Here is a 21,186-nt window from a genome sequence, read left to right on the forward strand (position 1 = left end):
AAAACCAACGCCAGGACATTCTAGATTAGTTTCTTAAGATAATAATAAGGGTTGGAACTAGGATCAACTCAGCTGTGGGTGGAGGTAACGTATAATTTAAAGCTTCAGCCTTTTAAGGATTGGACCCGTTGCAACTAGAAGGTTCCAAATCAAGCTCTGCAAAAGACTTGGATCATTATCATTACCAAGATTCAAGACTGACTTATCTCCTTGAAGCAGTCAGTTTATAATATAAGATATCCCCTTGAAAATTATTAGAATGGACAGCTGCAGGGATCATGAGATTTTGATGGATGAAGTTGAGGGTTTTAGTATTGAGGGAGGACCAAACTTTTCTATTATGATTTTGCTTGATTCATTAGAGTCAAAGTTACTTTTTGGCAGTTTTGCAGATGTTTAATGGAAGGGCATTACATGAAAAGAATATGTTATGATTCTGTCCTGCCTGAGAATGAAGTTTTGTTAAGATTCTCTCCTCATGTCTCTTAATTATTTTCAACAGGTTTATCTCATGACCGACTGTGTAATCAAAATTTTTGTTGAAGATGGGCTGGAAGCCTCACTTTATGGTTTAGGCACTGAGGTAGTATCTTACTATTTACTTTTTTCTCCTTGCAGCATTTTTGACATGCATCTAATGTCTTAGTGCGCATTTACAGCTTGAGTTTTACAGTCTCCTCCATAAAGTCAACTCCTCTCTGAAAAATCACGTACCTGATGTTTGGGCAAGTGGGATCATTTATCTTGAAAATGGAACTTATAGAGTTATACCTTGGGATGGCAACAGAGTTCCTGATGTTATTGCTAAGTGCAATCTTATTCTTGAGAAGTTCAAAGCAGATGCTTGTCCTTTTGGTGTATGGAGTAAGAAACGATTTGATTACAGAAAAACTGGGATGTCAATATATGAACCTATCAATTCGCCTGAATGCACAGGAATATGGCCATATCTTATAACAAAACGATGCAAAGGGAAAATATTTGCAGAGATGTAAGTAAAGTTAGTGTATAAGTTCCTTTCTTAAGTTCAAGTGCTGCTCAAGATTTTTCCTTGTAGATATGTTAAAGGTAACATTAGCATAGCTCTTTAATCGGCCTTGATTTTGTTCGAACTTTGCAGAAGGGATACCATGTCATTGGAAGATGCGCTGAACTTAGCTTCCTTTCTGGGAGAACAGCTCTGCAACCTCCATCTCTTGCCCCATCCACCTCTAAGTATCTCGACTTTCTCAGATATTGAACAGGATGCAGATTTGCCCTTGACTAACAGGGCTGTTCCTGATAAATCAAAAATTCCAGCTGAATGGGATATTTTCATCAGAACTCTAACCAGGATGAAGAAGGATGTCTCAAATCGCTTGATTAAATGGTATTTCTATGCCTTTTACAAGAAGGGATTTACTTTGTTTTAAGTTATCAGAACTTGTTTAATCTATAGTACCTGTTGGCAATTTACTATTATATACCTGATTTTAGAGTTATAAACTGATCTTCTTACAAAGTTAGGATGAGGATATGGACATGAATGCTGTGTTTATGAATGATAGACACAACAAACCACAAACTCACGAGTCGTAACTTTGTCTTCTTTCTGGTGGTATTTGGGGTGTGTATGTAAAGTTTTTTTTTTCTCGTAGAACTGTAGACAATAGGAACTATAATATTATACTTATATAAAGCCAAAAATTGGTAGTTGGTGTAATATTTTAAATTCTTAAAATCCACTCTCTTGCAGCATAGTAAAAAAGTAACTAACAATTTTGCAAAGATTATAGTAAAATAAAAAACATATCCTAAACTTCTGACTTCCTATGGAAGTTATCAGAGGTCAGGAACTCACTAATGCATATTGGAGTACTAGTATTAATGAAAAGGCACCATTCTTGTACACAAAAAAAAAAAAGTTGGACATTTATATAGGTGTCATAACAAATGTCAGATTGTAGTGGATACTCAGGTCTTGTCAATTGGTTCTGTTGCACTGGCATACTATCACTAGAAGAAGAATCCCAAAACTCATAAACTATAATCATTCAATTGTAGTTGGTCCTGAACCCTTGGATGGCCAGTTTACTGTCATACTGTTAATGTAATAAGGTATTGTATGCATTATGATGGTCAGTTTACTTTGATGGATGGTCCTGAAAAAGGTTTACTGGCTGGATGTATCTCAAATGATAGGTATGTTTATATCATGAGATCTTGCCAACAAAGGTGTTGGCTCTTGATGGTGGATATTAACAGCCTAAGCGCATGGTGTGTAAACCAAATTCATTTCACTTGCAGTTGAAAATACTGTGCTCAAACACATTACCTTAAATTTCTTATGTAGTGTACCTATGTTCTTATGTTACACAAAAATAGATACATGTTTATTTCAAGTTTGTGCTGGTATCATTGTGTATTTTTTGTGCATTTGTGTCCTGTCTATATGTTTAATGTCTTGTGATGTTGCAGAACTTGGTTTTTCATACAACTGATAGGTTTCATTTGAATCTTCTGTTTTTTGTTGCATTTACTGGTGGTCAAACATATTACGACTGTGATTTGAGCTCCAATTATAAATTCTTTATGTTCTGAACATGGTATTACAGTATTAAAGGGACAGCTCTAATTATTTCAGTTTCACCTTGTAGGGGAAATCCAGTTCCTAGCACACTAGTAGAGAAAGTCGATGAATACATCTCAGATGATTTTGCTAAGTTGCTTTACATATTCGAGGTTTCTACCACATCCCATTCTTTAATAAATATGTCAAGATCCATTTCTGATAAAAAATTTCTTGCAGATCACTCTCTTTTTCAAAACCATAATGTATTTAGTCTTATTTAATATTTTAACATCTTAAACATATTCGGTTTCAGGATGAAAATGGCAAAAAAAAAGTTGGTAAACCTTGTTCCTGGATACACTCAGATATCATGGATGACAATATTCACATGGAAAATTGTGGTGTTAATTCTTGCTTGATTGGGAAAACCAAAGACACTGGTCTGGTAAAGAATGGCTCGGTGAATGGCGATGGTGACAGTGAAGGAAGTAAATCATGGCGTCCTAGCCACCTTCTTGATTTCAGTGATCTTTCTATAGGTTGGTGCTTATTTATTCAATAGTGTTCCTTGTGTTGCTTTGTACTTGCATTTGTACTTGGATTATCTGTCTATTTTTTAATTATCTTTAGTGGTTAATTTATTTATTTTTTATAAGTTACAATGTTTGGATTTGTATGTGGTTATTTATTTTAGTTTTCAACTGCATTTTTTCCAATGTGTGGGGATGCGGGATATCCATGTGTATAATGTAATCCTCAATAGAATTTTTGCATGTATCCTTTTTTATGATCTTGATATAGAATATGTACACATATACATATATATATATAGTTATTATATCTCCTCAATTGGAACGAAGTCTTCATATTGAATCACATTCCCATGTCTCCGACTGGTTTCATATTGGCTTTCAAATATCAGTCGGCTCATATGTACTTGTGATATTGATCTTTTTATTTCTTTTGCAGGTGACCCCATTTATGATTTGATACCCATATACTTGGATGTATTTAGAGGTGATTGCCGTCTCTTTAAGCGGTTTTTAGAAAGCTATAAGCTTCCATTAGTGAGACAAGAATCACAGCATCAGTCTGTTGAGGGTGACGATAAGTTTGGACGACTTTCTTACCATGCCATGTAAGTGATGTCCCCCATATATGCTTGATTATGCTGTTTTATTAATTAGTTGTCAATTTATCAGTTAATGTTTCTTTAACATTCATGTGCTATCTATGAGAAATTTAAGCAAAAGTGGTATGCAGCAGATTTTCGAGGTGTGTTAATACCTTAGATATGAAGCTAGGTGAACTACCTTAAATGTGCAGTCTTGGAATTCTGCTAGGTAATAGATTTTGACACAGCCAAACCAATAATTCCTTGTCACACCGGTTTTGGTCCTTGAGATGCTTCTTGGCATGGGAAAGATTCTAGAACAAGTCTATCCTTTGTCATACAAGGAAAATTACATTCTGAAAATGAGCAGTCAAATTTCTCAATCCTATGCTTTATTTTGCATTCGTAGCATTTGTATCAAATCCAATCTGTGTTTTTTTTCTGTTCATATCAGTATTGTCAATTCGTCATTGTTGTAGTCAAGGTTGCATTACTGTTTATGTTTCAGCCACTTTGGTGCAAACTGTTACTCAAAGAATGATAGTTGTATGATTTGTTTCGGATGGTTTTCATGTCTGTAGGTGCTACTGTATTCTGCATGAAGAGAATGTGTTAGGAGCCATTTTTAGTATTTGGGACGAACTCAAGATGGCGAAATCATGGGAAGAGGTTGAGCAGGTTGTATGGGGAGAGTTAAACAGTTACAAAGGTTTCCCTGTACCATCTTCTACATTTGACTCTTCGGTGGAGCCTAAACCTCCCACAATATTATAGAATTTTTGGGAGTAGACATCATTCATTCATTGTGACAACATTAAAGAGTACCATTGTGATTATTTGTTGAAGCCAATGCACTTTCTTTTGAGTCGAATAAAAAGATTACATTTCAACGAGACTAATCATCAAAATCATTCCCTAAAGAAAAAAGCATCAAAGTTTATTAAATAAATCTTTTGTAATTGTTTCATATTCACAAAAATTCATTCAAAATTCATCATTATGATGTCTTGATTTAATTTAAATTTCATAAATAATTTTAAATTTATCGAAGTTTTGTTGAGAAATTTAATTATAGGTTCTTTGAACCGTCTCTTATCCAAAATCCTTCAACATACTTTCTATAATAATGTCTCTGGCCAATTGTAATCTAAATCTCTAATAATATCTCCGGTTAATTGAGATTGATCACTTGATTGGCAATACCAGTTATTATAAAGCCAGCCCTCCCTTTTGAAGTTTCCAGATTTCACCAAGATTACATTTGGCACCAACAAAATTGTTGGGGCTAAACAAGAATACATTAATTGGAACAAAAACCAGCCTTTTCTGTTCTTCAGAGGCGGATCATATCAGAGCTAGCTTTCCAAAAACACAGGAAAGTTGGAAAGAATTTGATTGGACATCAGACTTTGTGGGTTTTGTTGTCATCAATGCATTCAGGCAATGATTATGATAAAAATTCGGAATTTTATAAATGTTAACTTAAAGAACTATTCATATGGGAAATGCACAATTCAAATGAGTATAAAAATCCCCTACGCCGCGAGGCAGATTGCCATCTCGTTTTGTTAGAAAGACGGGAAAGAACAGTGTTAGACAAGTCTTCTTCTTATATATAGTCAATCAAGGACAAGCAGCCAATAATTAATACTCAAAGAAGCTCCAATATAATAATTAAAGGGAAAACTAGTCATATTGAAACATGCAATAAACTCAGCAGCAACAAAGAAGGAGCTCAAACAGTCATCAAGTAAACTCAAAAAACAGGAAAGCCATATGAAAAGTACCACAGTAACATCATCTTTTAACCAAAATTCAATGACTAAGCATAAATCTATGCTGATGGCTTGGGGCCGGCAGCAGACAGCCTGGACCTTTTCTTGGCCAAGCTCTCACTTCGTCGATCTCTCTGTTCCTTCAATCTTGTGGCAAGGAGTTTCTGGTACTCAGCCGCCTCAGACTTGGCCTTGGAAACCCTCTTCTTCTTATCTGCAATTCTAGCACGCTTCCTTTGCAGGGTCAATGGAGTGACCAATCTCTGAATCTTGGGAGCCTTACTCACCTTCTTCCCTGCAAACAATATCACCAAGCTTATTATAGAATGCAAGTATTAACCAATTTACCATTATCAAATACAGGGTAAGTATATGAATCCAACTCTTCGCAGGTCTTCACTTCAATACCTCTTATGCCTCAGAAGAGATTTTTTCTAATACTTTAGTTAAGCTATAAACATTCCAAAATAGTTGTTTCTAACACATTAGAACATTATTTCCTTTTAACAAGGTTTTGACCAGATATGTACACCACCTATGCTCCAACTCATGGGCCATGTTAGGCAGCCTTGGAGAGGAAACTTGTCTTTTGGACACAAGGCTTTCTATATCTCATAGTGAAGTAAGCACCAGTGCAATATTAAAAATTACCTACCTAGTCATGTTGATAAATATCAAGTGAAGTATACTTCTCACTAAAAAAAAGAATCAAAGGAATACTAGCTGAAAAGCTAAAGCATCAATACATGCTCTGCCAGTAAATGAGCAAACCAAATGACAACAATTAAGAAACCTTACCAGTCTTTGATGTGAATGATCTACGGTATGTGTTGACATACTTTCGAACATCATCCTCCTTGGAGAGATTGAAGAGCTTTCTGATCTTTGATGCCCTCTTTGGACCTCTCATCCTAGGTTTCTCAGTGTCAGTCAATCCAGGAAGATCATTATCACCCTTCTTCACAATCACCAAGTTCAAAACAGAAAGGTCGGGGCTGACAATGCACCCACGCACAGACTTCCTCCTCCTCTCACCATTACGCCTTCCATAACCACGGAAGCAAGGAGTTCCTGGCCAAACATATTCAAATGGTTTGTTAAAATGCAATAAGACAAGCTATTGGAGACTTTGTACGCAAATGCAACAAATAATGATACAACACATAAGGGTTTCTCACAACCTCTGTGTAGCAAGAGACGGACACGGCCAGGAGTCAACACTCCCTGCTTCATTGGAAAGCCTTGCTTGTCACAACCTCCCATAATCTTGAAAACATAGCCCCTGAACTCCTGTTTAACAAATAAAATTCAGTAAGCTGTGCACAGAAGGATTATGAAAATGACAACAACGGCCGGTTTTATACCTCTCCAAGGGCATCTCCACTGACTTCCTGTGAGATCCTCTTGTCAAAAAATGCTCGTCTACAGTCCAAATAAGAATAAAAGGTAAACTATTTGCACATGAAAACGGCTAAAATAAATTGAAGTATAAATGCAACTGTTACTTCAAAATATAAGAGCCTATAAATCTAAGTATACAATTGCTACAGAGAATCTGAAATAAACACCCAATATTCAACAGATGGTTTAAATACAAGAGCTTAATAAAATGATGCTACAAAGTATCTGAGAAACAAAATCAATATTCAAGGACTACCAGCTAAACACAAAGCGATAACACTTCATTGCTGAAATTGCATAACATGAAAAAGTAACAACATTTCAAGCAAACCCAAATAAATAAAGAACTCACAGCTTGTGATCATCGTCGATTTCGAGCTTCTTCTGGCAACCAGTGGTGGGATTGGCGATGTTGAACTGCAAAATAAATCAAACAAAAGCAGTGTCAGTGAGACCCACGAGGACAGAAACAGATACAGAGAGAAAGTGAGGGAGGGAGAGAGAGTTGTGGAGGTGAAACCTTCATCTTCGGTCTCAGATGCGAGCAGAGGCGGCTGCGAATGCGAGAGACAATGAAGAGTGAGGAGCTGCCTTCTCGTTAGGGTTTTGAGTGGTCTGAAAGGGCTTTTATATTACGGTTTGAGGGGTTTAATGTGGATGGCGGTCCTGGGTTTTGGATAGAGGCCCAAGCTATAACAAATGGATTGAGGCCCATTAGAGTTGGGGGATATTCTAAAGGTTTAAATGGATATTTTTAACAATGATACTATAACTGCCAAAAAATTTCTCAAATTTGAGTGTGGCCGACACTTCAAAGACCACACAGTTAATGATCTAAAACTTTACTCCATGCTTTCCAAGGTTGATAAATTCGCATTTTATATTTGAAATGAATCCAATCCAGTTGATAAACTAGGATCGGCCGGCTCTTATCACTATTCGTCACTAACAAAATTGTGTGTATTATACTATTATTTTCTTGAAATTGTGTATTAAAGAAAGGGAGGCTTAGTCCAATTTATGAGTTTTTCTTAAATTAAGATCGGTAGTGATTTAGGGTTTTTAATTAAGTGATTTTATTTTTCTTTTTTGACGATTTTATGTTAGTTTTGAACTCTGAAATTTTGGACGAACTCTAAGAAGGGAAATACTCTTTAAATTGGGAAAAAATTTTATTATAAATTAAAAAAATTTCTTATAAATTTTAAAACACCTTAAGAATGAGCTCTATTAAAAACTTATATCAAAATTTGTGTAAAAAATATAGTGTCATACATTATCTCCGTTAACATATACAATATGTAAGTGTTGTATGTGGAGCGGGTTAGATACCTGTTCTTACGCTTCTTCCCACCCCTTACATAAAAATGAACGGACTTCAATTGTATTTTAGCGTATGCAATAGCAAATTCATATAACACCTTGTTCCTAAATACATATGTTCGGGGGCTACGGCCGCTTCAGTCCTTAATGTGACATGTTTATTATTCCCTCTATTTTTCCTTATGTCCCTGTTAATTATTTAGCCATGTATCATAGTGTTATGTAAATATTCAATGTCAATCTGGGATGACATATCAATGATTACCTAGTTGTTATTTAGCATTCTATGTTTCCGCTGAGATGTCAATGACACTACCATCAAATAGTCGATCATTAACAATTTATAATAAATTATTCTAAAATTCATTTTACAACCTTTAAAGTATGTTCATTTTGTACAAATAAAGCTCACGTTATATATATTTTGTATTTTTTGCGTTGAGTGCTCGGTGAGATTTTTTTTTCTTTTTCTTTTTTTTGGAACTGGGCAAATTGTCATTGTGTAGTAGCAATTATTAACACTATAACACAGGTGTTTTTTTACAATTCAAATAACTATTGTTGCACAGTGGCAATGATTGTCACTGCCTGACAATGACATTTGTCAAGCGCTCGGTAATCATTGTTGAGCACTCAGTTTTGTTCACCGAGCGCCCGATGACTTTCCTGTGCACGCTTCTCATTAAAGTGGATCAGACTAGAATTTCTTGTAATAGCAAATAGGCTGAATTAATAGCCTAATTTCTGAACTAGACTTTAAAAAAATTAACTCAACAATTTATATAAGTTATTTGTTCTTTGCACCCAAAAAAAAAATAATAACAATGCTGTTATTTACAATAAAAAAATAACAATAATAATCATAATATATGTAAACTCCAACAATTTCAATCCCATATCATTCGGCAATGAAGAATACATTCCATTCAACCGAATTGAAGCCAATTCCTAATCAATGATTATTCATCTAACCATTAGATCTCATTCCACAATAATTTTTGTTCATAATCTTTTTGTACATATCATTACACCTTCAAACCTACACATACACAGGCTACACAGCAACATACAGAAACTTAGAAAATAATTAACTTGCTGCTTATGCCATGATTTCAGATCATGCTCAACAGCCTAATTAGCCAATTTCAAGGTTCTTAAGAATGCCTACAAGATTAAGAGAAGCAGTAAACAAACATAAAATTAAAAACCTTACAAACCCCAGTTTTGCCTACTGATTGGGGCCTAAAAGAGCCAAGAGAAAGGCCCTGTAATGTCCAGAGGTTTCTGAATGAACTGCATCATTCAATGTTTTCCCATATTTTTTTCGGTACTCTGCCTTTATAAACTGCATATCAATCTCAGCCCTTGACACAACAACCCTCAAAAGTGTACTATCATCTGTACCCAAACGCTTCATTGCCCTGTGCAAGACCTTTGCAAAATACCTCCCAGGATGCTCAGCACACTGCAAAATGGTCAAAAGGGCATGCTCAAAATTCCCAGATGTCTCCTTTTTCACAGCCTTTTTCAGTGAGCTCCCATACATGCTATGGTAAGCAGAGCTCACAGCATTCAATTGTGCACTGCTCCTCTCACTGAAAATGTGTATGAATGTCTTCTCATCAGTCCCCAATCTCCTCTCCCCAGCCTTAAACAAAGCCTTAGCATCTCTCTCCACCATCCCTCTATCAACTTCAAAACCTTCATACCTTGGTGTCCCAAGATATGCAAGCAGCAACTTTTTGTGATCCCCAGATGCATGAAACTCAATATCATGCTCAAGGTAAACCCCAAACACAGCCACATAGATTTGCTTGAACTGCATAATCTGGGTTGGAGTTCTTGAACATATTACCTCAGTAGCAGCTCTGAGATCCACAACAAGACCATCTCCACCCAAAGCCTGTTTAACCAGGGTGGCATCCCGGGTTGCCGGGTCATGGATCCAGAACAAAACCGATTTCTTCACATTCCCACTGAGCTCTGAGGACACCCTCTTGCTGAGGTCCTCATGGTACATGGTTTTGTACTCTTGTTTGATATAAGCACGCTGTGTGAAATCTCTGTGTCCCAAAATGTTGATGACAGTTGCAGTGTCGCAACCAAACCCTTTGAAGGCGCGGTGGAGCTGGATAGCATCGTCGCGGGGTGAGGTTAGCACCGGTGGTACAATCACAGAAGCCATAATTTTTGTGTAACTCTAATAGAAGCCAAGAACAAATTGTAAGCAAGTATGGAATTGAAAAACACAGAGACTACAACAAACAAATGCTCCGTCAAATAAAGGGAGATTGAATAGTTGAAAAATTACAAAGAAGAAGAGTTGTAGAGGATTGAATTAGAAACTATTTTAAGCAGAGAACAAAAGGGTACGTGGCCTGGCCACAAAAATCAAGGATAAGATACTTTATTTTACTTTTCCAGCTCATTGATCATGACTTTTTTTCCTATGTGGGTCACTTTCTTGACGTAGTGATAAATACAGACACACCAACTTTGTTAGATACTTAGATCTTTGAATTCACCTTAAATTCACCTTCAACTCAATCATGTTTTTGGGCATGATGCCATTGCCGTACAGAGCAGGGCCACATCAACTTATTGGGGTGGTTGCATAAATGCTGTCAGCTTCCTCCTAATGCTATCAGCTATGCGTTGTTGTTAAGTTATGTTAGTATTAAATTGAATGTAGCACTTTTTCTTTGACACGTCTTTTGGTTTTCCAATGGAGTAAGAAAGCTCCTATTTCAGAACACGTTTTAGTTGCCTCCACTTTCTTTTTGTTTAAAGTTCAATATGGGTACTTTCCTTTTACGCGTTATGCATAGTTCGTTTTGAAATATTCGTAAATGGTTGTAGAAATGTATTCTTACTTATTTTGGTTAATTCCAATACAAAAGAAAGAGTTCAGAAACTACTAAATTTGAAACTGTCGGCTGCTAATATAACTCGTATATGGGTCCGCTTTTACAGATATTGGTTACCCACTTTTTTTTTTAAGAAAGCTAATCTTGGTTTTCAAAAACAAGGATTGGTTCACCAAGTATTTCTCTCTGTTTTGTTGGAATCGTTCTAAGTTTGAATCCATTTGAGAAAAACGAAAACCGGTTCTAGAAATATTACTTGTGTCAGAATAGTGTCCATACACTTCAACAAATTAGAGGGTACGACCGTACGACTATGAGTCTATGACCATTGAACAATTCTCACATCATTTTTGGTGATGGTTTCAACTTTCAAGATTTGAGCAACAATAAATAATTGTACTATTTCTTCAAAGGAAAATTTAAGGTATAAATTCAATTTAGACACATAATTATATATGCTATTTCAACGGGGTCCACAAATTTTCAAATATTTCAAATATACACCTGATTTATTATGTAAATTGAAAAATGAAATTCCGTCCATCAATTTATTGAGAGATCAGTTAAATGTCAGCTTGGCTTTTGCTAACGGGAATTAATTGGCGACGTGGCACCAACTCAGCATACATTTCCCGCCAAATGAGCAACACATGTCCACTTGACACGGGCCCACACACTCATCACCTATTTCCCGCTCGTCGAACGCTCTCCTGACCATTTAGTCTCCCAAAAACATCACGTTTTCTCCCAAATTCGAATATAAATCTCTCACTTGTGTTCAACGAGCGAGAAAAAGATAATGAGTTTGTGAACCCGTGTCATAGGTTAGGTGGACCAGTGCCGCTCATTTGGCGGGAAATAAGCGACACAGGTCCATCTAACCCCTGACATGGGCCCACAAACTCTTTCTCTCTATTATTATTAAATTGTGGGCCTGTGTCGCTCATTTGGCGAGAAATGTTTGCTGAGATAGCGCCACATCGCCAAGTAATTCCGGTCAGCAAAAGCCAAGTTGTCATTTAACTGATCTCTCAACGAATCAATGGACAGAAATTCATTTTTCAATTTAGATAATAGATCTGATGTATATTTGAAATATTTTAAAGTTCATGGATCCCATTGAAATAGCTTATATAGTTATGTGTCTAAATTGAATTTATGCCAAAATTTAATATGCTTTTAGGATGAGAAAACCTTATAATTTCAGTAACACAAAATGATACATTCATTCAGGGTAAGGGCCATGTATCAGACCCATTCACAAGAAGGCCCCCAATAGCCAATAACAAGATACTCATGAGTTCATAATAGTGAAAACATAGAAACTAGAGAACTACCAAGACTAGCCAAGTATGATTTGTATGTACACTTTAGTTACTCATATTTAGCAAACAAAATCACCACTTGTTTCGGTATCTTCAACATTTGCATCCAAATCATCAAGATCCATGCTGGTTCTGACAAGACGCCTACCAACATTCGGAACCTCCAAAGGTTTTCTTGCCTCTTGTATAATGGACATAACTTCTTCAATGCTTTGGGATGGATTGTTTACATCATTGGTCTGCCAGCTTCCTCCTTCCATCAGCTCTATAGGTAAGTTCTTTAAGAACCAAGGGTGGTTTCTGATATCTGGGATTGTTATCCTCTGCAAAGAGATAAGCAGAGACCGTGATGAGAAGGCTAACCAGAGCATACAAATTTCAACATGAGATGTGCATCCAAAACCAGATATTTGCACTAATGAGAAGGAAAAACAAAAACAAATTTGAGGAATTTGAAGATAAAGTGAGTTTTACCAAAGTTATAATTGGTCAGGAATAGACTGATTCCTATAAATTGCTTACAAGATTACTTATAAACATGATTTTTATTTCCCTCTATAGTGGGTTAAATTAAACCTAGTGGTTATGTCTAATTATCTAGTAGCTTCAACACCAAGATAAAAGCTACAGTACCTTTTCTGGGTTTGCCACAAATATCTGAGATAGAAGATGTCTACATTCCAAGGAAACTCGGACGTATTCTGGAATTGAGTAGCGTACACTAAGGATCCGCTGCCACAAGACATATATAACATGTTAAATATAACTCCAAACGAATTAGCAAGCTTTGATATATGCACTGTTTAATTTCTGTTCTATTGTATTGGTGGAAGGAGAGAGGGTGGAACGGTGGCTCACCTCAATTGTTTTTCTAAAGTTTATAGGGTCATCAGGATCTTCAAAGGGATATGCTCCAACTATCATCACGAATAAGGTGACTCCACAAGACCAAACATCTGCAACCTGCAATGTCTGACATTAGCTACAGAGAAGCTTAATACAATAACAAGCTATAGTCTCAATGAAAAGGCACAAGAAATTGGACTTACCTTCCCATCATATGCTTTCTTAGATAGGACCTCAGGTGCAATATAAGCTGGTGTTCCTACAGTAGATTTTGGCTGAGAATGCAATACTGACTACAAAACAAAGTGAAATAATTAATTATTAAAAGTCTCCATTAATCCGAATCCTTAATGTGGATCCGTACTACTCTAGGGTTTGTGAAATACCTTTGAGTATCCAAAATCGCATATTTTTACACGCGGTGCTGTGCTGCCATCTAAGAGTACATTTTCAAGCTTAAGGTCTCTATGACAGATTTGCTGCCACAAATGAATTAATTCCTTACTACAATCAACACTACCAATGATCATGAGGAAAAATAGCAGTATAACAACACATTAATAGAAGAGTTCCAATATACAGACCATTGAATGACAGTAACAAACTCCTGAAATCAATTGCTGGAAGAAAAACCTTGCCTGATGCAAAAGAACAATAGAAATGCAAAAGGATGCAAATTTTAGTTACATTATGAGTGATTGTTAAGTAAGTGCTTCAAAAAGATAAGATGGAGCTCTTTTTTCCCATCAGAAAGTAAACGAAAAATTCGGATTGATTCCACTTCCAAGGGACATTAAGAGATCCCAAATTCTAAGTTTTAACCTGTCAAAGCAGAATCTTACCTCATCCTCACTAAATCTACCAGCATTGCATATTCTCCCAAAGAGTTCTCCTCCTTCAGCATACTCCATTACTAGGGCTAGATGAGTTGGTGTCAGCAGGACCTGAAAGAAAGAGATCCCAATACTCTTAAAGATAAATCTTTGTATCAGAATTCAGAAATAGGCTATTGTAAAGACTATTTCCACTTCACATTAACAAAGAGTGACAGGAAGTAAAGTTCATATTTTTAACAGAGGTATTTTAACAAAACTCCTAATGATTCCTAGAAATTTAAGCACACTAACAGATACTAACAATGCTTATACAAAATTGATAGAGAACATGCCATCAGTATCTCTCAATGGATCAGGAAAACAATATGACAAGGGTAGGAAAAAAAAAGAAAAAAGAACAAGCAGCTTATGTAGAAAGACATGCAAGAAGTATATGGCAATATAATCTATTTATATAGCAAAAGAAAAGGTTGGTTAATTCTACAATAGTAATCTACATAGAATAGTAGCATTTATGGATATACACATAATTCATTACTAACCTCTTTGAATTGAATAATATTTGGATGCTTCAATGACCTATGGTTCATGATCTCCCTTTGCACATGTTGGACTATCTGCAACACCAAAGAAATGAAAAAAAAAAAAAAAAAAAAAAAAAAAAAAAAAAAACCCCAATTCCCAGAAAAATTCAAATATAAAAAAGAAAGGAAAAAAAAAGTGAGAGAATTGACACAAAAAAGGAAGATAACAGGTGAAGGAGATGAAACAGACCTTCTGGCCTCTCTCAATGAACTTAACAGCAAAGAGTTCTCTGGTCCACTTGTCTCTGACCAGCTTTGCAACCCCAAAATTCCCAGACCCAATATCCTTCACAATCTCATACCGCTCCATAGAATTCCAATGTCCAAAGCACAACAATCAACAGAAATAAACACCGTCGATCCTTCTCTATTTGACAACCAGATTGAGATCATGAAACCACCAACCTGCATCAAACTGCAAAGGGTCACAGGCTTGCAGCCAAAGAAAGCGTTCAGAGGGTTTAGGGGGACAAGTGGAAAAGACTAAAGAGGGTGGGTAGGTGGTTTGGTGTGTTCTGAGAGCGTTATCATCAAAAAGTGGAAAAGTCTTTTACAAGGCAAAGGGCCACACAGCGATTGACTGGAGTGGAGTGAGTGAAATATCAGGCGGTGTGAAACTTTGAAAGTACAGAAAGATGAGAGCCACAGGCAAGAAGACACTAACTCAGCATTGACTGAGTCATCACTGACTACTATACACTGCTACACGCCAAAACCTTGGGGCTGTGAGTCTGTAACGTCTGCTCTGATTCGTACGTATATTTTTGTTTAGTTTTTGTAGAACAAAAGTTGTGTGCTTTTTTTGTTGCTCGAGCCCGCGTTTCTGGGCAAATGTGGCACGCCCACTGTAAGCATGGAGCAACTTGCGTTAACCAAAAACCTTTGAAAAACATCAAAAGACATAATGGGGAAAAGCTCCAAAGTTTGTATTGGACTGAACTATAAGATGATTTAACACTTTTAAGTTATACAAACAACAAACACATTTTCAACGATGGAGAAATCTATGCCCCGCTGATAGTAATGTGAATCCGTCAATATTTAAGAGTCAAAACACGTCTACATAACATGCGGTGTTTGTATTGTAGAATTTATTGTGAACTATAAATATTCCTAATATATCGGACTAAAACTGTTATTCACTTAACTATGGATCTGAAAAATTATATGAATATTTAATAAAGAGTCCTAAAAGTTCAACACATTACACGTTCAATCCAGTAAATTTAATAGACTTTTTTTATTCGGAAAGAAAAACCAAACAATCCCTACGATTAATATCTCTTCGTTATCTAGCCATCACAACCGAAGGAGTGTTTGCTCTGCAACTAAATTAGCTCCACGATACAAATGCCAAAAAGAAACATTTTAAAAAGAGTATAAGTTGCAAAATATGAGTCCCCAAAAAATGTGAACTCCCCTTTGGTATGGGCACTTGTCAAGAAACAAGATCAACAACAAGTTTAGAATCTCCTTCTACTCGAATCCCAAGTGAAGTCCTCACACACAGAAAAACATTGTGTAAGTATTACTGATATAATCTCAATATTTTGAGAGCAGAATTTAATATAATCCAGTTTAGTCCACTATAATTCAATACAACGTGCCAAACGAACATGGTGCTCAATCCTAGAGGGGAAAGACTCAAACCCAACGAACTGGGCTGGATATTCGGGCTCATATGGGCCAAGTTAAGCATGGGCCATATGGGCTGCAAGCCCCTTTTTTTTTGTGAAAATACACTGTGTGAGTCACATGAGTGAGAAATTATTCTATGTAACTGGTACACCGTCATGTGGTATAACCAATCCAACGTGTTATAATATGAGTAGATGCTATTAATATTATACCCTACTAATATATATATATTGTTCAATAATATGCTTACACGTTAGATTGACTACATCATGACGATATATTGAATACATCCAATAATTTTTCTAAATGAAGTTATTTTGTTTAATAGAGTGGTATTTTGTATTGAACTTATGAGAAATCGTGTACACGGAGATGACAACTTTAATAATCTAAATAGCATAACTGGTGAAAATCGAAGGGGCAGCCGGGCAGGCTACTAATTAAAAAAATTCCCTTTAATCAAAAAGAAAAATAAAGGAATAAAAAGCTGCTAGTCCTTGAATGAATATTCCTTAATCAACTTCAGATGGACCCACAAAGGGCTTCATCCAATCTAGCATCTCTTGATTACTACGCCTATACTTGGAGTTATATTTGTCCCATATGGGCCAATGGGCAATATCCTTTCTTTGCTGGAATTATAGATGTAGTTCACAGGTTTTTAGTATTGTATAGCCATCCTATCATACAGTAAAAATGAGAGGCAAAATTGTCTTGGTACCGCCCATTCATATTTTATTTTACGGCCAAATCAAAAGTTTTAGGACATATTTACTAAACTGGAATCGGAATGAGCAGAAATTAGAATGAACATGAATTGGAATGAAAAGAATCATAATGAATCGGAATGAGAAAGAATTAGAATGAATAGGAATCAGAATGAACAAGAATCGGAATCAGCCATTTTCATTAACGTGTTTACTAACTGTTAAGAATGAAAATGAAAATAAAATTGATTTCCATAAACGTGTTTACTAACTAGTAGGCATTAGAATAAAAATGAGTTTGATTACTAAATATCCTTCTACAACATCTATTATATTTTTTAGATGCTATTTATTAATCACAATTTTTTAAATGATAAATATTCATTTTACTACTATTTATATTTCTATCAACTATTTATTAATCCATTATATTTATTAATCACAATTTTAATATTTTTAATTATTAATCCATTTGCTAACTATTTATATTTACAATTTATTTCTATCAACTATTTAATATTCACAATTTTTTAATCCATTATATTTATTAATCACAATTTTTTAAATGATAAATATTCATTTTAAATGATAAAATAAAGGATATTTTTTATTTTTCATAAAAAATGTGGGGGCATTTTGGACATGAAAATTTCATTGGTTTCCCCCTCCCTTATTCCGCACCCCCTAAGGAATCTCATTCCCCCAAAATCAAGAATCTCATTCCTGATTTTGGTGGACTCCACATGCATTATTTTTCTCTTCTAAGTTTAGTAAACAAGGGAATAAGAATCATTCTCATTCTCAACTGTTAAGTAAACAAGGGAATGAAAATTATTCCTAACTGTTAAGTAAACACATGAATGAAAATATGAATGATTCTCAAATGTTAGTAAACACATGAATGAGAATTATTCTCATTCCCTCTAGGTAAACATGCCCTTAAAGTTTAGAAATCAAAATGAAAGATTGGTCAAGTTTAAGGACATTAGTGTATTTAACCTAAACTATATACATATGGCAAAAAAAAAAAAAAAATCAAACATATATGCAATAAAAATGTTAATTTAATATACATTATTGGTTAATTTCTTGACAATTTAAGCTTTTGCGACACAATGGTTATTTAATGTATTGTATTAGAGCATTGCCTATTGGAGATATTGCATATACATGCTCTTCACGTGTAGACTCAGGTTGCAGTTCTTTGACACCTTTAGCTGCTTTTGAGACATAGTGGTTTGTCTAAGGCTTGTGTTCCTTTTTTTTAAGTCAACAATGGACATGGCCCGCAAGCATCAATAGAAGGGCCAAGATATGGTGCTCCGATAACTACAAGGTCATCTGGGAGGTCTTGTTCCTCAAGCATAGCATAGTCTGCTCCATAAAAATTAATTGGACAAACAAATCAGCCATGAGTACCATCTATATGTGCAATTCAGAATTTGTAAATTAATTAATTAGATATATAGGGATTACGAGGAAGTGAAGGAATAGGAAGTCCAAGAAATAAGTGCAAGGCCTACGAAGTTGCTCAGAGTATGGTGGAGCCAAAACATCCAAGATAGCACATGGTGCTCTCATAATGCCCTAAAAGAATGAATGTTTCCTCCACTTCTTGGAAATAAGACAGAAGCCTCACATGGTGCTCTCATAATGCCCTCTAAAACTTTGCCTGCCAATCCAACTGCACTCACATAGTTAACCAGAGATCTATGAAAATGTGCACATGAAGCGAAATGAACTGTAAATTTAAACATTTTAGAGGTCTAATGCAAGGTAAAAACATTTGGATTTACTTGAAATTGAAATTGCTGCTGAATTTTGACTTTACGAAACTAAAGTATCATATATGCATATGGTTACATGTTCTGTAGCCAGAAGAACTTTCCACTTTGGCCCAATCGTAAGCTTTGACATAAATAGATCCGTAGAGGAGTTTGCTGAAGACTGTCATTCCAGAGTGATCGTGAAGGGGCAATATCGCTCCAGTAGGGAAACAAAACACGCATATCTGCTCGATCATAACACGAAATCACTATAATTTTCTTATCCGATGGTAAATAATATGTTATGTTATCATGATATATATAGATATATTTAGAGGAGTCATGATATACATGTTATCATGTTATGTTATGTTAGGTTTTCTAATCATGATATATATAGAGGAGCTTATTCGGTACAAACATCTCCATCTGATGTGGACTATATAATCACAAATCTATACCTTAAAATGAAAAAAACAAAAAAGGAGCCCATCAAACCTAAGACTTAAAAACGTGTTTGCATTAACGTGTTAGAATTTACTCGATCTAACTTCCGTCAACTAAACCTGGGGGCAGATGTTTTGTAGACTTTTATTATTACAATGGACTTTTTATTAATTATTACAATGGACTTCCTTCTTTTCTAGTTGGGTTTTTTACGTTTTCTAGGTCACCAAACAATTTTAAAACTCTTTTTTTTTTTTACTGAATAGGTTTTAAAACTTTGGGAACCACGGGCAGTCGGCAGATATGCTCCTGCTTTAACTTGTCTTTATTGTAAAACGCGTCAGTTTAATTCTACATCTTTATTTTTGTAAGAGCAATAATTTTCACTTTCAGATTGAAACTTTATGGATTTATAATAGAAGACTTGTGTTAAGAGTCTAAGTGATATTAAACAAGTAGAGGAGTCAAGTTCATGCTTATATAGGTTGTAAATGAAGTAAGCATACGTTAAACACCAAACTATATACCGAATGATCACTCAATATATTGAAATTAGAGTAAGTCCTAGGATTAGCCCAAGTGGTGAGAGTGTGTGGAGCAAAGAATTAGGCTAAATACATAGTTCAATTTCCTCCAATGTAATAAAAAAATATATTGAAATTAGAGTAGGAAAATAGAATGCTGACATATATGAAATGATGAAAGAGGACATTTATTATGAGTGTTTTTGTATGAAGCGTTTTTATTAGAAACACTTTTGTTATAAGTATATAATATTTTTATAATAAAAAATCAAAGTGTTTCTTATAAATGTACTTGAAAGTGCTTACTTAAGAAGTACCTAGTAAATTAGTACCACCATAACCTAAAAAGCACTATTAGTTATTTATACCAAGCACTATCAAAAACACTTTAGATTATTTGAAAGCGCTTTTAGTTACTTATGTAAAATGCTACCCAATGCATTTTGGACACTTCTAATAGCAGGTCTAAACAAATCGTTAGTCTCTGCTAGAAAACAAAGCATCAAGCATAAAATCCACTATAATTCATCAAGTTTGAGTCACCAATGACATACGAAAAAGGTTACTCGCCTTTGCGTTTTTAGTTCTACACAACATTAATTCCAATATGGAATCCACTAATCCCAGCACAAGAAAAATTAGTACACAATTTTGATATGAGGAAAAGAAAGATAACCCTAATGTAGTTTATATATATAGACGATATATAGTAATAGGTTTACCATAGCTTAAAGATATACTAATGAAGTTCTGTCGTTGGCACCATCTTCTACATTATCTCATTCTTCGTCATTTGGTTTCAAACGCACAAAAAAATTTATATATCTTGATTCTCCTTCACAATAAGTGGCCGGGTGTTGGAATCATATGTCACATTCATCACATATTGATCAATTATGAGTCACATCCTATGCCTTTTTCTTTAATTCCGTTTGTACATACACATACCACTTAAGAGAAATTAAGTTGATTAGGAAGTCTGAAACGAATTGATTAAAAAGTTGATTAAGAAGTCTAAAAGATTTGAAACCAGTGATCCAAATTTAACCTGCTTATTCTCACAAAACAAGATGCACTAAAAAGTTTGAGGTTGACTCCAACACCCAATTAATCAAACCAATCAAAATACACACTTCTCTCTCTAAATTTTCAATGAGCTTTTGGGTAATTTTCAAAGTGGTGTAAGACCAACTTTCAATTCTTCGACTGTTCTCAAGCTTGCATGATGCCAACTTGGCCAGGCCATTTGCCTGCAAAATGTCAAATAATAAAAGAACATGTCCTTATTCTATTCATGGGACATGTCCCAAATTGGACAGAGGATTCTTTGATAGCAATGTTCTTAATTTGCTCTAGTAGTTGATCAGAGTGACAAACATGTTTATGTTTTTATTTTTCTTTCATTCTTTCTAGGATGTTATATCTTCTAGCCATGGAGTACGTGGTGGATTATGAGTTGAGATAATTAGTTATGAAATATTG

General features: G+C 35.2%; 3 protein-coding genes and 2 pseudogenes across 3 annotated transcripts in view; 1 reads left to right on the forward strand and 4 right to left on the reverse strand.

Moving 5' to 3' along the window:
• Positions 1-4,850, forward strand: part of LOC147279517 (putative glycosyltransferase) — an 8,318-nt gene extending 3,468 nt beyond the window's left edge. The window contains exons 9-16 of the mRNA XM_086252039.1: positions 385-407; positions 503-583; positions 660-991; positions 1,121-1,369; positions 2,637-2,721; positions 2,865-3,090; positions 3,521-3,689; positions 4,247-4,850. Of these exons, the coding sequence (XP_086108165.1) occupies positions 385-407; positions 503-583; positions 660-991; positions 1,121-1,369; positions 2,637-2,721; positions 2,865-3,090; positions 3,521-3,689; positions 4,247-4,439 (1,358 nt within the window). The 3' untranslated portion in view covers positions 4,440-4,850. The remainder of the gene's footprint in view (positions 1-384; positions 408-502; positions 584-659; positions 992-1,120; positions 1,370-2,636; positions 2,722-2,864; positions 3,091-3,520; positions 3,690-4,246) is intronic.
• Positions 4,851-5,309: 459 nt separating this feature from the next.
• On the reverse strand, positions 5,310-7,488 carry LOC147279518 (small ribosomal subunit protein eS6-like). The gene is made up of 6 exons (XM_086249547.1): positions 7,362-7,488; positions 7,194-7,258; positions 6,805-6,862; positions 6,622-6,730; positions 6,239-6,511; positions 5,310-5,735 (listed from the first exon to the last, which is right to left on the reverse strand). The coding sequence occupies exons 1-6, from the start codon at positions 7,365-7,367 to the stop codon at positions 5,500-5,502; spliced, it is 747 nt and encodes a 248-aa protein (XP_086105673.1). The 5' UTR covers positions 7,368-7,488; the 3' UTR covers positions 5,310-5,499.
• Positions 7,489-9,148: 1,660 nt separating this feature from the next.
• LOC147279519 (annexin D5 pseudogene) lies at positions 9,149-10,638 on the reverse strand (annotated as a pseudogene).
• A 1,594-nt stretch (positions 10,639-12,232) lies between these two features.
• Positions 12,233-15,316, reverse strand: SNRK2-8 (Protein kinase superfamily protein). The gene is made up of 9 exons (XM_086251487.1): positions 14,813-15,316; positions 14,581-14,655; positions 14,045-14,146; positions 13,787-13,840; positions 13,589-13,681; positions 13,406-13,495; positions 13,215-13,319; positions 12,990-13,088; positions 12,233-12,679 (listed from the first exon to the last, which is right to left on the reverse strand). Exons 1-9 carry the CDS (start codon positions 14,930-14,932, stop codon positions 12,416-12,418), a joined length of 1,002 nt encoding a protein of 333 aa, XP_086107613.1. The 5' UTR covers positions 14,933-15,316; the 3' UTR covers positions 12,233-12,415.
• A 2,915-nt stretch (positions 15,317-18,231) lies between these two features.
• On the reverse strand, positions 18,232-18,990 carry LOC147279521 (plant cysteine oxidase 3 pseudogene; annotated as a pseudogene).
• Between the last annotated feature and the right edge of the window lie 2,196 nt (positions 18,991-21,186).

This window comes from Dryas octopetala, chromosome 7 (genome assembly GCF_963921425.1).
Source record: "Dryas octopetala chromosome 7, drDryOcto1.1, whole genome shotgun sequence".
NCBI lineage: Eukaryota > Viridiplantae > Streptophyta > Magnoliopsida > Rosales > Rosaceae > Dryas > Dryas octopetala.

What these genes read in the sequence shown, in the direction of transcription:
- SNRK2-8 (XM_086251487.1), bottom strand. Translation starts at nt 14,932, where the DNA reads ATGGAGCGGTATGAGATTGTGAAGGATATTGGGTCTGGGAATTTTGGG. An exon ending in GCGATTTTGGATACTCAAAG is followed by an intron (nt 13,496 to 13,588) that starts GTATTTCACAAA and finishes TTTGTTTTGTAG; the next exon opens with TCAGTATTGCATTCTCAGCC. An exon ending in ACTTTAGAAAAACAATTGAG is followed by an intron (nt 13,089 to 13,214) that starts GTGAGCCACCGT and finishes GTCTTGTGGCAG; the next exon opens with CGGATCCTTAGTGTACGCTA.
- LOC147279518 (XM_086249547.1), bottom strand. An exon ending in GTGGAGATGCCCTTGGAGAG is followed by an intron (nt 6,731 to 6,804) that starts GTATAAAACCGG and finishes TTTGTTAAACAG; the next exon opens with GAGTTCAGGGGCTATGTTTT. An exon ending in ATCATTCACATCAAAGACTG is followed by an intron (nt 5,736 to 6,238) that starts GTAAGGTTTCTT and finishes TATTGTTTGCAG; the next exon opens with GGAAGAAGGTGAGTAAGGCT.